The sequence below is a fragment of the Periplaneta americana genome, chromosome 12, assembly GCF_040183065.1.
Source record: "Periplaneta americana isolate PAMFEO1 chromosome 12, P.americana_PAMFEO1_priV1, whole genome shotgun sequence".
NCBI classification, from domain to species: domain Eukaryota; kingdom Metazoa; phylum Arthropoda; class Insecta; order Blattodea; family Blattidae; genus Periplaneta; species Periplaneta americana.
In genome coordinates this window covers 162,250,375-162,267,374 of record NC_091128.1, presented here as the reverse complement: position 1 = coordinate 162,267,374, position 17,000 = coordinate 162,250,375, and the positions used below count along the sequence as shown (strand labels likewise).

General features: G+C 34.9%; 1 protein-coding gene across 1 annotated transcript in view; it reads right to left on the bottom strand.

The window, feature by feature from the left end:
* Positions 1 to 16,932, bottom strand: part of LOC138711104 (piezo-type mechanosensitive ion channel component-like) — a 99,258-nt gene extending 82,326 nt beyond the window's left edge. Inside the window, exons 1-8 of the mRNA XM_069842428.1 lie at positions 16,719 to 16,932; positions 12,666 to 12,736; positions 9,076 to 9,171; positions 7,527 to 7,634; positions 4,744 to 4,956; positions 3,782 to 4,025; positions 1,698 to 1,857; positions 1,336 to 1,393 (exon numbers count right to left, since the gene is read on the bottom strand). Of these exons, the coding sequence (XP_069698529.1) occupies positions 1,336 to 1,393; positions 1,698 to 1,857; positions 3,782 to 4,025; positions 4,744 to 4,956; positions 7,527 to 7,634; positions 9,076 to 9,171; positions 12,666 to 12,736; positions 16,719 to 16,774 (1,006 nt within the window). The 5' untranslated portion in view covers positions 16,775 to 16,932. The remainder of the gene's footprint in view (positions 1 to 1,335; positions 1,394 to 1,697; positions 1,858 to 3,781; positions 4,026 to 4,743; positions 4,957 to 7,526; positions 7,635 to 9,075; positions 9,172 to 12,665; positions 12,737 to 16,718) is intronic.
* Between the last annotated feature and the right edge of the window lie 68 nt (positions 16,933 to 17,000).

Here is a 17,000-nt window from a genome sequence, read left to right as displayed (position 1 = left end):
ACACAGCAGAATCAGTATACAACAGTTTCTGTCTGACGCTTTTCCAATTCACTGTGGGCTAAACCAAGGAGATGTTCTTTCACCTTTACTGCTTAACTTTGCTCTAGACCTAGATCATATAAACTATATATATGATCTAGGCTCTAGAATATGCCATTAGAAAAGTACAGGAAAACAGAGAGGGTTTGGAATTGAATGGGTTACATCAGTTGCATGTTTATGCAGGTGACGTGGAGAAAACCCACAAATTATTAGGGAAAATACGGGAATTTTGCTTGAAACAAGTAAGGAGATAATTTGACAGTAAATCCCAAAAGGACACAGTATATGATTATGTCTCGTGACTAGAACATAGTACGAAATGTAAATATAAAAATTGTAAATTTATCCTTTGAAGAGATGGAAAAATTCAAATATCTTGGAGCAACAGTAACAAATATAAATTAAACGCAGAATAAATACGGCAAATGCCTGCTATTGTTCGGTTCAGAAGCTTTGTCATCCAGTCTGTTTTCAAAAGCACTGGAAGTTAGAATTTATAAAACAGTTTACTGGTTGTTCTGTATGGTTGTGAAACTTGGACTTTCACTTTGAGAGAGGAACAGAGGTTAATGGTGTTCGAGAATAAGATGCTTAGGAAAATATTTGGGAATAAGAGGGATGAAGTTACAGGAGAATGGAGAAAATTACACAACGCAGAACTGCATGCATTGTATTCTTCACCTAATATAATTAGGAATATTAAATCCAGACATTTGAGATTGGAAGGGCATGTAGCATGTATGGGTGAATCCAGAAATCCGAATAGAGTTAGCTGGGAGAGCTGACGGAAAAAGGCCTTTGAGGAGGCCGAGACGTAGATGGGAGGATAATATTAAAATGGATTTGAGGGAGGTGGGATATGATGCTAGAGACTGAATTAATTTTGCTTAGAATATGGACCAATGGCATGCTTAGGTGAGGGCGACTATGAACCGCCGGGTTCTCTGAAAGCTATTTGTAAGTAAGTAAATAAATTTAATTATGAAAGTACTTTAATTCATGATAAATTCCTATATTTCTTCTGGCAGGTAGTACTTCAATCTTCATTGTACTCAATTGGTGGTACACAGAAATGAAAATCTGAAAACCCCTGACCTATAACATCAGGCTTAAAAAATTTTATAGTGGCTCAGTCTGGCAAAAATTTCACTAGTCAGCATGTTTGAACTATAGAAACGCAATTAAAGAATGAGAATTTCTTTCACTTGTCATGTAAAATTTTTCACTCGTCATGAATGAGCTTTTATCAAGCCCTCTATATCATTGAATATTGTTGATAAAAGTGATGTTTACCTCTAACTTCAGAGGAGCTCTTTCTTGTGTCCCCTAATTGAAGCAATTTCCTTACCAACTGTAACATAAAAGAAATGAACTTTCTCAATTCAAATCAAATGCTCTGATGCTTGATGAAAAAGAATATAATTGTTTTCAGTCTCTGAAACGACTAAATTAGAAGCAACTTATCACATATATAGTGCTTCAAGATTTAAATTTGTTAAGAGCCGACGGAAGATCTGAACATAATTCAATAGTAACAGGGAAAAAAATTAGCACACGAAGACAGTACATCTCTTACAAGTAGCACTCGATGTGTAGCTTGTTATACCAAATTTTCACAGGATCGAAGAGACATTACAATTACGAAATCAACTCACTTTTGAGTCTTTGAAATAATGCCACTGAATGCCAATGATATAATGCAGCCAAAGGAGTGACAGTGGGTTGAGAAATAAAGTGAGATCAGCCTCCACGAACTTCAGTATTGCTTGTTGATCAGACGAACTCCTATCCACAAGAATAGTGATTCCGAGGTATCTGCAAGCAATATCACAAAAATATGAAAATGTATTACCGTAATTAACATTAAAATAAAGTGTGATTATATTAAAAATAAATGATACTGCAACGAGACAGAAATGAATAAGACATAAAGAACCTGAAAAGTACATCCATCAAGCAAAATGGATGGAGAAAACAGCAAGCTTTGTGTAGGACTGTACAATGTAAGAAATTAAAAAGAAAAAACACCATAAACTTGTCTCTTATATACCTCTTGCGAACTTTTTAAAGCTATAAAGAATTTATCTTAAGTTCGTGTCCTTATGTTTATACAAATTTGCACATGATTCCAATAACATTGTGAAAAATGCGAATTGTGAAAATGTCACTTTATACAGGGTGATCAGTTTGAGAAGACATAAAATAAAAAATGTTGTAACATGAGAATAGTTAGGCCTACTGTTTATTTTTCAGTAAATCGTGACCTACAGGAGCTATACCTGAAAAAGCCAGATTTGTATAAAATGCGTTACTACTTCGATAACAGAAAACCACAATTTAACACATCTTGGTGTGCACTCAATGCTGGAATCTGACGATCTGTCAACCCACTGAGGTATGTAGATATAAGGAGAAAATTGAATCGTGGTCTAGTATAGTTTCTGGGTAGCTCAGTCGGTAGAGCATTGGCGCGCTCAGCCAAAGATCCCAGGTTCGATACCCGGTCCTGGATACTTGAAAAAGCCAATTTTTATGGGTTGGATTATCAATCATTAAGGAGTTACAGCTGATTGAATCATACGAAAGTAGCAGTGGTTTAGAGCGGAACTAAGAGTTATTCACTTAAAATACGCAGAAATATTAATTCAAAATAGTGTATTAATCATAAAATAAACATACATCAATTTTGAAGTAGATTTTAAAATATTCCTCCTTCCACTTCAATGCACTTGACCACACAGATGTGAATGGCCTTAGCATTCCTACCTCGTTACATCTGTCTCTGATAAGCCCAGCTGATAATCACCAGGCCTATCTTCACATTCACCTTCGTACTTCACGTCACAGCGCAATCCTCCACAACTTCAAAGCCTGATTCACAATATGACGTTTAGACTTTTACGAATAACTTTCAAACTAATTATAATTGGACACATGTTCATATGGCATTTTATGCTCAAAATGGCCTGTAGAACTGATTCCTAGAGATGGGATATGACAGTTAAGCGGCCAAGCTTGGAACTATAGTGTTATGTTGCCAATATGGACACCATGCTGTCAGTTGATGGGAGTTAGCAATTGACATTAGATGGCTGACATTAAAACATTCATTGACAATTGACGTGAAGGTAAAAAAGCAATACAAAAATAGACAGAGAATGAAAGACGAAACGTATCAATGCTAACATACACAATAAATGTCGCCAAGAGAGCTATTGAGACTCACCAAGTGGGAATTGCAACTTTGGAAACTCAACCGTTGTTACCATAGCAACAGACCTACCATGCTATGTGACATCCAGTTGTTTTACCGAACGCAGAGCTAATGTCATGTCCCATCTTTAAAAAAAACAGGTATAGTCGTGAATCACCCTGTATATTCCTGAAGACAATACCTGAATACTTTTTTCTTATCAACATTTGTAAACGAAATATAAAATGTGAAGCATTCCTTACCTATGTTGGCTTATGTGTTCTAATAAGTGAATAAGTAAATATGTACTTTTGCTTGAGATCTATTACATTGAAACTACGAAATTATTTTGTAAGCATAGTCATACCTTCGCCATAAATATTTCAAAATAGATACCGTACTACAGCACATATATGTGTATGTGTTGTGTACATATGTATCACTGTGTTCTAAACTGTCATTGGCTACATTAATTAGCTAATAACAGCAGCAATTACATAATTCATATGCTGCATAATTTTGGAACAAATAATTGTAAAAGCTGACCTGCAGTATTTATGGTAGGGCAGAACAATCTCCTGAACAAATTGTAACTGAACAGAATAAAGAGCTATAATATGCACACTTGTAATTGCTCCAGTAAACATCAGCATTACAGGAACAAAGAGTAACTTCTTGTGCCAAGACCACATTGTCATTCCAATTATGAATGCCAGAAAGTAGACAGCATTGAGGATTGATGGACAAAGCACTCCTGATGCACAGAATGACATAAGCATCAGGCAGTTCCCTGCAATTAAATCAGCACAATTGCACAAACAACATTTTCTGTTTGGTACAATATAATGGTGGAAGTAACTCTAAATTTATGGAGAAAGTTTAAAGAAAATTAAAAAAAAAAAAAAACATTACCATGAATATCGATATTAAATTTCAATGGCCATTTAAAACAAAAGCATTGAAGAAAATGGAAGACATATGCTATAAAGTTCCGAAATTAGAAATGCTGAAAATAAATAGGAAAGTCGCCTCATTATCCAGATCATGTAAGGAGACTGGGACTCTCAAGATTTCAATTTTTTTTATCCTCTTTACAACGGTATATAATTTATCCACATTATTATTAAGGAAATATATTTTAAAAATTTGTATCTAAGATCAGAATTTTGCAGCTGGATTGTTCTGATAACTATGGTCGCCATTTTCTGTAAGTTTGTATTTTTTTCTATAAAGTATACCATATCTCAGCTTCTAGTGGTTAGATTTATTTCAAATTTTCTGTGTGTATTTAGTTGGTATTGTAGCATAAATTTACACAGGAGTTTTTAAAAAGAATGGTTTTAAAGCAGATTTCTTGAAAAATACAACAAAAAAACGAGGTAAAAATTTACATATTCAGAAAAAAATTTATGTTGTATATACAATGCATTATGGAAAGAATGCATAACAGTGACATATAGCTACCGGGGTATGATAGCTACTGCTATCTCCACTATGTACATACTCACCCATAAGAAATACGAATCTTTGATATCTAGTTTTTGGTTCTTTCTTTTGTTCCTGTTCAGCATCGTCAGCAGTCAGTTTCTTGCACCCAAAAAATACAGCAATTGAAGTTATGAACATCAGTATTTCTGGACTGAGATAAAAAATGGCATCTACTAGATGAAGATCTCCCACATACGTAAAACCTAGATACCACAAGATGGACTGGACAGTACCTGGAGTTATAGAAGGAAGCAAGTAAGATAAAATGTCTTCGCCATTTACCAACTACAAACGTAAAAATACTCGGAACATTGTAAGCAAAAAACAGTCCAAATGAGGGCTGTATTCTTGGAATGCAGCTTATATAACAAGTTTTGGACTACGATTTATTGCTGTCAGCATTCTTTCAGGGTTCGACCTGAAAAATTTTATGAAGTAGTTAATCCTCATGGTTTATTACAGCTGATATGAAATTTTTCTATGACAAGAAAGTATGTATTATATGTATATCCAATTTGTTCGTGAGATACTCAGAAGATATCAGAATCTGAAAAAAAAAAAAAAAAAAAAAAAAAAAAACTGTTTCAAAAGTCATTACATGTAAGCTTACAATTTTTCTCAAGATAGATTTTTTTTATACAGGGTGATTCATAAATTATGACCTGCACTTTAGGAACCAGTTCACCTGAACTATCCTTCCTTTTTTCCCGTACTTCATGTCACAGCGGAACTCCACTTCCCTTAGTATAGGCCCACTGTCTATATTAAGACGCAACCAAATTTACAAACCTTGTTCCTCACAGTATATGACATAAGAATTTTTATAAAAACTAATGATAATTGGATCCATGTTAATATGACATTTTTTGCTCAAAATGACAATATAAAACTGGTTCCTAAAGAGCAGGTAATATTTTATTTTCCTAAATTTTTTAATCGGTTTTTATTAGGCCTATTAGTATTTGAATGTGATCTTGTATTATCATAGTAATACAAGATTGTTTATTTTGTTATACGAGGCATCTTCTTAAAGTAAGTTCCAAAAGGGTGTAGTAAGTAAACGGAAAGATATTTACAAACCATTTTTGTTGCATTGTATTCCCCACACTTCAATTACTTCTCAACATAATCTCCACCATTATTGAGGCATTTATCGAGTCGTGGCACAAGTCTTTCTATCCTCTCATTGTAGAATTTGCTCGCCTGCGATGCGAACCACACCCGCACTGCTGTTTTCACTTCATTGTCGCCATCAAAACGTTGACCACTGAAGAACTTCTTGAGGTGCAGGAAGAGATTAAAGTCACTCGGAGCCTAATCCAGGCTGTAGGGGGGATGGTCAATTTGTTCCCAGCCAAATTTCGAGATGAGATTTTGGGTGTCACGAGCTGTGTGTGACCATCTCCTGATCATTCCATCACAAATGGCATCATCACCATACACCTCACAAAGTTGACGATGAATGTCAGCTGGTTTGATGTTTCTCGCATTCAAGAAACGGATAACAGATCGCATCTCACAGTCAGCGGGGTGCTCGATCACTTTAAACATTTCAACTGATCACAACTAACCACACACACTGACTTAAGCTCTGAAACTGCATGCACAGCTTGCCTGAGGACTGAAGAAGAAAACACGCATGCGCAAAATAACGTTATCAGTGATGCGACGGCTATAATTGAAAACGGAACTTACTTTAAGAACACGCCTCGTAAAAGGTGTTTGAATCTCAAAAAGTTCACAGTAGGTGAAAAAAAAAATCGATTTGCATCCTTCTGCTCCAATATACGAAAAAGAAAATGCTTAACTTAAATGCCAAAAGTAATTACCGAAGAAATTTCTAAAAGTGAAAATGAGAAAATAGTGCATAAAAGTACTACATCGATTTAGTTTAAGCATTTCAATAAATATAACATCAAACTGACAGACAAATCTCGGTCGGGATTGTAATCTGACGTTAATGAAAGGGCTCTGCGAATTACATTGGAATAAGAACCACTATCAAGCACTTGAAAACTGCCAACAACACTTGGATTTTCGCTAAAACTGACAAGTTCCTGATGAAAGTACAATCCGAAAAGGAATTGCAATTTGCCATCAGCTACACCAGAACCAGTAATCCAGCCAATTCCTTTTCCTCTTTCTGATCAGTTTCAGCATAATTCTTTCTTCATCTACTCTTATGGAGTAATAAAGTGTTGCAAAATTTCAGTTCTTTTAATTTCATTAAAGGTGCGCTATTATTCAGAACCTCGAAGTCACTCAATGTAAAATGAAGTTTATCAAAGGCATTGTGCAAGAGTGTTATGAAATCGCGAGAGCATATGTATGTTGCTATAAGACAATAAAGAAATACCGACAGTGCCATTGACAATATTTTTTTACAATTTAATTCACATTTAATTAAAAAATGTACAGTATCGAAATACGGTAATATCTAATTAAAACGATCCGGAACGAACAATAGCCATTTCTTACAAGACGGAATGGAAAGTTCTTGAAATTCTAGAACCAGGACTCGCTTCTCTGGTCAATTTTGAGCCCTGGTCACATTATTGTGTCTTTGTTAGGAAAGTTAATGAATCCCTGAATGTATACATTGGGAGGCTATACTTATGGGTGATGAATGATGACCCTAGAAATGGCAATCCCAATCCAATCACTTGTCTTACTCTGTGGGATGCTAATTATTACTAAAAGTTTTCATCATAAAGTGCACAGTTTCAAGCATAACTGTGTAAAAAGAAAAGGTTATTATCTCATACAGTTACTACCACTTAAAATCATATACTATCGTACTCACTATTCACTCTGAAGTCCACGAATTTAAAAATCACTTGATAGCACAACTGCATAAACGATATGACCACACTCACAGCCATTACAATTAATAGGTAAATTCCAGTAGCCCCTGCAATATAAACGTGGTATGGTTAATAAGAAGCTATATTCATTATCTTCAGTGGCGTAACATGACATATCTAATTGAGGAAACAGTTATGACAGTGATATAAGTTAAATATCTAACGTAAAGATTATTATTTTTTGGTCCTACAAAATACTGGGTGTTCAGTTCAAAGTGTGTCATGGCTTACTGCATGCTGTCGCGTGGCTAGTCGATGAGCCTAGAGAATTCAATCTTCCTACACTTCCACAGAGGTGTATTACTTATCTGCCAGAGAAGTTGCCTAACAAGTACGGCGTTCATTGAGAAGAGTACTTACGGATACGTACGGTAACGCTGGTAGTGGCAGGAATGTGAACTGTTTCGAAACATGTACTGAGGTGAGTTTTTTCTTACTGTCGGGATATGGGGAGAGAGTTAAGATGATTACTTACGTACAGTATTTGTTGATATTAACTTCGACGGTCAACATGGACACGGAGCATTTGATTTGTATTGTGGAAGTTGCCGTACGCAACCGATGATAACAAATACCTTGCATACGACTTGGCCGCGCAAAACACAGTTCGAAAGAGGTTATGGTAGCACACAGACTGTACAGACCGCCATCTGTTGCTACGACGTTCAAGTTATACCGTACACGTTCTCAAGTTCAGATTGAACACGTTGATTAATAGGCAACTTCTCTGACACAAAAGCTGAAACTCGCTTTAAATCGCTGATTCATCAACAGTGACGTCATGACACGCTTTGAAATGAACACCCAGTATATCTGTTATGGTAACAATTAATATTAGAGGAGAAGAATTCGCTCCAGCGCTGGGGATCGAACCTGGGTCCTTGGTTTTACGTACCAAACACTCTTACCATTGAGCTATGCCAAAGTCCAATCCACAGCACCGGATCGAACTCCCCTCCTCCAGTGTTTCTCCCGAAGTTATTCCTTCGCACTATGAGCCCTTCACAAGAATTTGTTCAGCCATGTAGAGCATGTAGTTATATAAAGATGGTCAGACAAAGCTTTTCATTTTGCTCTGGTTACTTTCAGTTAACTTTTTTTTTGCAACATTTCGTATAACAATCTAATAATTAATTCACCAGATAATCCAAATGTAGAAAAATATTCTACATGTGGCAGCATCCATATCATTCATTCCTCCAAGGCACAATGATTTATTATGTTTATCTTATAAAAAAGTAAATTTACTACATTATTGAGAACCAAAGCTGTCAGATCTTTTTATTTTTCTTCCAATTAAAGTTAAAGTTTTCTTATTGAAATGGTGTTCTACTTCACTTTAAGCACTGATAAACATAATATAATATACATAATATGGGACATTTAGCATTGAGAGGAAGTAGGAAACTATTGTTACGGTATCCAGAAATATTACTATCGTTTATAAATTCTATGCTTCTGTAGAAATGTTGTGACATAAAAAGTTACCTTTCATAGAGATATTGGTAGGAACCTTAATCCAAGGCAGGATCAGAAGAAGAAGCAGATAGATAAAAGAAAAACTATTGTACCGACAGAGCACACCTGTACAGAGACAAATAATTACAGTAATAGTACAGTATTTAATTAGCTGTTGTTATACAAACGTTATTGACATTGTCAAAATACAAGTGTAAAATTATCGTATTAAAATATAAAATATTCTATTATATATACCACTAAAAATAAAACAAATTGATCCCAAATACTCCTTAGAGTTTACAATCCAGAGTCAAGATAATCGAAAGTAGGCCTAAATCATCTATATGAAAATTACAGCACAATGATCATAAATAATATTTGATAATCTCTGTTTACATACAGTAAGACAAGAATTAACTTAGTAACAATTCATGAGACGGTGTCGTGTATAGTTCCTGGGATAGCTCAGTTGGAAGAGCATTCGAGCGCTAAGCGAAGGGTCCCGGGATCGATACCCGGCTCCGGAACAATTTTTCCTTGAAATTATTCAAACCTGCTTTACAGGGAGCTACTACCTGAAAGCCAGATTTGCATAATACTTTCGTTACTGGAGGTACGTTAACAGAAAGCCACAATTTAAGTCACACAAGTATTTGTGTGCACTCATAGTTGAGTTCTGGCATCTTGTCAGCTCATTTGAGTCGTGTGGATACAAAGGAAAAAATTGTGACGGTGTCGTGTATAGTTCCTGGGGTAGCTCAGTCGGAAGAGCGTTCGCGCGCTAAGTGAAGGGTCCCAGGATCGATACCCAGCTCCAGAACAATTTTTCCTTGAAATTATTCAAACCTGCTTTACAGGGAGCTACTACCTGAAAGCCAGATTTGTATAATATATGAGAAAATCTTCATATATTACAAAGATAATAATAAAAATGAGAGAAAGAAGCCTAAAAAACCTCTAGAGCTTGATTTTCTAATACAAAATATTCTTGCACAGAATAGAACATGTTTCTAGATGGTGTAAGAATAATTCGAATTAACAGAGGAATAAAGAACAATTCTGTGTTTCATAAAACCAAAATGCGACTATTTCCTTCTTTCTTAAAAATTATTTCTGACATTGGTCATGACATAGAAACTAAAAAACCAATTAAGAAGCAAAATTGACCTAAGTTACAAAGAAATATATCAGAAAATTAAAATTACTAAATATATCTAGATTATAGAACACACTTATTGATAGATTTATTCCTGGTTTCGAAATTGTATCAGGTATGCCTACACTTAAAAAAAATGATTGCATACATTATTCTCATCAATTTCTTAGTTATATTTTCAGTAACTTCATTTCACTTTGCAACCTACAGTCAGTCACCACACATCTCCCTCACTTATATTTCCACTAGAGGAAAATATTCTACTTTGAATTCTACACTAATTAATGCATTTTTTGTTCAACTTTTGACACACTGTGTCCTTACTCTGTTATCTTTCATCATTTATATTGTTTTGTATGCTTTGTCTAATAGCAGCCTCTAATTTGAGGAAGCACAATAACATAAAAAAATTAAAATTATTTAATTTATATGTCTTCGAGAACTTCGATAATTTCTTACTATTCTTATTCTTATTGGTTATCTAAGAAGGCTGTATCAATTACGAGGTTATCTAGGTCGACAAAATTGATTATAGCAATATGATAATGGGCGAGATGAGTCCCAGAATTCGCAATCGGACTACCTGACATTTGCCTTACAATTGGGGAAAATCTCGGAAAAAAAATACAACTAGGTAATCACTCCAAACAGGATTCGAACTCACACCAAACAACAGCCTAGGATTAGTAAGCAAAACCACTACAGCTTGAGCTATGCCATGACTCCTATATCATTATCATTGATATTATTATTATTATTATTATTATTATCATCATCATCATCATCATCATCATCATCATCTTGATTTATATTTGTCTATATTCGCTTAATTTTCAGAGATGGTCTCTCAGTGGATAGATAATCCGTAACTAATGATCACTTTTGTTTTGATACTGAAGGTGCAACTACCTACTGGACCTGTCTCTAAATTTTTATGTTCAATGTCAGATATAGGAGTACGCCTATCCTAATTTTCTTTCTTTATTTATCTTTCATGCTGTTACATTTTTGAACATGTAACTTCACTGTAGTAACTAATCCCTGCATTTCTAAACCATATGATTTGATTTAGCTTTCATGCCTTTTTCACTTGAACTAGGAAAAACTAAACAATTTTTAATTCTCTCCAAACTAGATCAAGTTTTCGACGTGGATTACTCATTTTAAGTTAACAGCAATGTTCTTGCTACACTTTTACAAGTAGAGCAACTTAATACACTCAAGGGCACACCATCGGGTCTGGACCCCCCTCCCCACTCAAAGTGATAAGTTGTAACATTTTTACTGAATTTTTAAGCATTGATAGCATATAATTCCATTATCTATAATTTCACCGATATTATTTACGTACATGTACATAACACTTTTGATTTTTGACATCCATTGTGATATCACAGTTTCTCCACAAGATGTTGTTAACAAACTAAAGAAAAAGCCAAGAAGACTGGACTTTGTTTTGTAAAGAAAAAAAATACAAGAAGGTATGTTTGTATGTGTGTGTGAGAATTTATGTAACTTAATGTCCTTTTATTGGATCATCCCCAAGAGAAATTCCTGAATGCACCACTGAATACACTCAATACAGCGACTCTTTAAGTGTCCAATGTGATACCGAGTTTCTTCTGTGAGCATTGTACGTCGTCTTTTTCGTTTCTTATCTTGAATATTTTCCGTTTCACGAAATTTATTAACCAAGTTATGAATCGTAGTTAGACCGAGAACTCGAACGCATGGGAATTTCTCTTGAAATAATCGACAGCACAAGTGGATTCAGTACGAATATATGAATCACACTCGCTGAAGAATAGAATAATAATAGGTCTATTATTTTCCACTTCGTCCTCCCTTTCCTAGCAGATCATATATTCGGTAAGCAAGGCTTCCCCCATCTGTAATGTTGACCAAAGTCAAGCTAACCTTCCATTAGAGTTCCACCACAGTCTGGTATATAAGTCACGAAGCTCAATACGTAGTAAATATGCATCCATAGATAGTTGCTAACCACTAGGATCGCTACTATCGTCTCATTACAGACAATGCGAAATAGTACCTGCACAGTCTATTGTTCCTAGTACCCTCATAAACTTAAGCTTCGTGACTGTATATACTAGACTGTGGTTACACCATGCTCACATGTCACAGATAATCTGCTCATAGAGCCCTCTTACTTCCAAGTCATAATTGAAGACCTGAAATGACAAACATCCCATGTATAAAATTGACTTTTTATCTGACATATGTTGTGTTTTGCATAAGCTACCATCCTGTAAAAAAGAATATCCCAAATCTGACTTTAAGCCTGCTTTTTTTAATCATATAAACATTTATTTCAATATGGCAAGTCTAGTATGTAGTTTTCTTACTCTCCTGAATAATTTACTTCAGATGGATTTGGGATGTTTGTCATTTCAGAACTTCAATTGCTACAATTTGCATTACTAGCTAATAATCTGTAACTTACTCAGACTAAGACTAGAAGGCAGAACAATTCGCATTAATAGTAGATGGGAGTAGTAGCGAACCATCTCAGACCTGAAAAATATATACACAGGGTGTTCGTAACTTAATGTGCAACATTTTAAGGACATTTTCCATGTTCAAGTCTACATGATTTAATGGAACAACAAGTTTTGATGGTGAAATCATTGCAATAAGGGAAAGTCTCAGAAATCTTCTATGTCACATCAATAAATTTAGGAATGCAGTTATATTGTCAGACTCCAAAGCAGCTATTCTATCAATCGTCTCTAAACACACACCTTCATCTCAAACAGCAGAAATAACTAAAATGCTCTCTCAATTAATATCACTCAATAAAAGAATTGTATTCCAATGGATACCATCCCATTGTGGAATCCTGGGAAACGAGAATGCGGATGCTTTAGCAAAGAAGGGCAGCATTGCTACTTACAGACCTGTTACTAAATCTACGTATTACTCTGTGAAGAGATTTATTAAATCTACATACTTAGACTTCAACAAACACAATTTGATAACACAATCCCAAGGGAAAAAATGGAACTCTCTGCATCAAAATCCACAGTTAATTCCCGATTTACCACGAAAATCGTCTGTAGCTGCATTTAGATTGGCAACAGGCCATGATTGTTTTGCCAAACACCTGCATAGAATTGGAATGTATCAGTCCCCTAACTGTCCATTGTGCAACTCAAACCAAGAAATGGATTCGGAACACCTCAAAATCTGTGCTTCAGTGGCTGGTCATGATAATATCTTTGAAAAATATTGGAGTGCAAGAGGTCAAATGACTTTATTGTCAAACACCTGGCATTAGAAAACAACAACATAATTTAATATACAAAGTAAAATTTCTGGTAGTTTACGAGATACGCAAGTCTAAAGTTGGACAATTTGATGACGATTTCTGTGATAATATATGTTAGAATAGGCCAATAAAATCATAAGATACATAAAAAGTGTCTATTCTTCATTATGAAATTAGCAAAGCCTGCAAAAACGTATCATAAGTTTTCCAATAACTTTTTATAACATTAAACAAGACCAAAAAAAAAAAAAAAAACATAAATACAAGATACAGTGGACAGATGAATCATGTGTGATTAGTGCAGATTTAGTTCGAAATGTCCTCCTTGAGCTTCCCTACATTTCTCAGCTTGAATGCATGGCTTCTGCATAATGACGAGATGATGTCTAGTATAGTATAGTATAGTATAGTATAGTATAGTATTTATTAGCTGTCGTTATAGCAAAAGCTAATGACATTGTCTATGTGCTCTGCTGCAGTGTTGATACATGTTTTCATCATGCAGTATGTTCCAAACCGTGGAATGACTAACTCCAAGACGTGCAGCAATTTTGCTTGTGCTTAGTCCTGGATTTCCATTTGTGATCTTAGTAAGTGCAATTCTTATTTCTTCATTTCATTGTGGCTGCCCTTCTTCATGTTGTATATGAGAAATTTGGACATTTCTACGTTTGCTAAAACTTATAAGTACATGTAAATACCTCTCGAATTGGATGCCTTTGATATGTTGTTGTTGTTTTCTAATGCCAGGCGTTTGACAATAAAGTCATTTGACCTCTTGCACTCCAATATTTTTCAAAGATATTATCATGGTCAGCCACTGAAGCACAGATTTATGCCTATGATATGAAAATCGTTTTTGATATTCCCATCCAGCAGCTGCAATATTACTACTGTACAATCCGTACATGAGTAGGCTACACAAATACAGTATCAGCATATTCTTGATGATAGTACAGGAATGACATTTCCACGATCACACAACAATGAAGTACTTCGTATTTCCGACCAAAAAAGGCTAGCCTATTTTGGTGAAAGGGCATATAAATCTTTATAACAGGAAGACTAGCTAAAATAGAAGCTTATGCCAAAATAAGGCATATGTATCTTTCATTGTTTGTCTCTTCGTGGAAGAAAAGTCCAATAATTCTGTGAGCATTGATGGCATAGCACACTCCTATTTTTTGGCCATGCTGTGGAACCTCGAACACATCTTGAGGTTTTTCTATTGCCCAGTGCCTGTTATTACGCGATAATACATGTCCATTTTTTTTTGTATAATAATGTTTTCACAACGTATATACGAGTATGTTCAAGCACAGAATATCTCACCAAAACACAATTTCCACAAATGAACAGCACGGCACGACATAATACAATATGACTACTCTCTATGTATTACAATCTCAGACTGACTAGTCATTGAACTGTTACGTGAGGTATTGAATGCTGAGAGAGGGGAGTTGGGTGTTCAGCAGTTGGTCAACCACCGCTACCACTTAGCAGCCAACAAATAAACCAGTACTTATTGCTGGAACACTCTGTATAAAAGAATATTTAAGAAATTGACAAACTTTTATTGATGTAGTTTTATTAGTGTGTGCATAGGTAAATAAATATACACACACTGAGCACATCCCGTAGCTACGCCTATGCAAGCAGGCTTATGTATCTTTATGTCCTAATATTTATGTTCTATAGAACACATAAAGAACAATTGCTACAATGCCCCGCAATAAAAAAAATAGATGCTGATTTACTATCGCAGCACACCAATTACTATAGGGACGCCCACAGGAGAATGGAAGAAATCGAAGATCCTTAGCATTGGTCAACAACAACATGTTCTATAACATACATACCCACATCATAACATCCGAATTTGAAAGCATGCTTACGGTACCATTGAAATTCTTAGACAAAAATAATTTATAATTAATATTCTATGTATTAGACTATAATGTAATATATAAACACTACAAATATGAAGCAAAATGCCTACTTAAAAGTTGAAATGGAATTTCTGTTAGATATAATGACCAAGGAGAAAGACACAAATAATACCATATAAAAAATACATAATACCCCATTTCACCAATATTCTATACTTACAAATAAAGCTATACAGTACACTATATTTAGTGTAATGTTATCTCGAATTGTCAATGGATAGAATTTATTATAAACTGCTTTAGGTTACTGAAGAATTACCGGTATCGCATACCACTACTTATTTTTATACACAGTTTGTTGGCATTTCAAGCATTTTTTAAACAATTTCATTTTTTAAAATCTCAAACAATGAATGAATAAACTTATAACATCTGTGCATACATTTTTCCCTTTCGTTTGTTTTAACGAATTTCAAAGATTAACAAGTCATTACGCAAGGCCCATAGAAGCAAAATAATTCATGTTAAAAAGCAGACGGCAGTGTTAAAAAACAATACCATACCGGTACCGGCATTTTTTCTTAACTCCATAAATTATAAATTAAATCATCATGCGAGATATGATATGAATTCGTGAGGCCTATAAACTAGCCCGTATTTATCGCATAAGCACGGACACAGGCCTGGGGGAGATTTTGAGAAAAGAACAAATTGTCAATAGATTCATAGTACTCGTTTTGAAAAATTTATAGCTGCCGTATTAGTTAATGTACCCTTACAAAATGGTGTTTTCTGTAGAGGGATAGATTAACTTTCTTGCATGAATTACGCAGTACTTGTTATTCCTCTTTCAAATTACTGTATGATATGATACATTTCAAATGCAAAATATTATAATAGATAAACTGTTTGTTACAATGGCACACTACAGGTCTATTCGTTCGAGTTCGTGGTGTTCCAATCGGTCATTTAACGACGATTTAGCAACCATAGACAAAATAAATAATATTTTGTACAAAGAAATTAAATTATTTTTCTTATCGGTAGGTCTACCGTATTTCCATAATGCCTATAGTTGCGTTTTGCAAAGCAACATGTAGGTATATGCACTTCCATTTTTTTTTCTGGATAAGTTTCCAGTTGGAAACATGTATCGGATCGGTACCGGTATATTATTATTATTAATTTGACGTTTCGTTCACGGGCAATTCGTCCACCTCTCCTAATCGTCCATTACATGTTTTGGCCAACTTTATGATTTCGTAACAGCTACTCGGTTGTCTAATGTCAGCAGGATATCTTGCGATATGAGTTCAAGAACTCGCCATGGGATTACCTGATATCTGACATCCACCCTACAGTTAGGGAAAACGTCGGAAACGATCCATTCATATTATCAGCCCAGGCGGGTTTCGAACCTACGTCCGAGCGCTGTATCGCTGGAACATTCTTCCCACAGTTTCATATTCATAATTCACATATTTTCATTAAAATTTATCCCTACGAATAAGCTAACTTTAATTGCCTGGGATACATTTATAGCAAGAGGAGTAGTCTAGCAAGAGGAGTAGACTACTCCTCTTGATTTATAGCGACCGTTGTTTACATTCTCATAAGC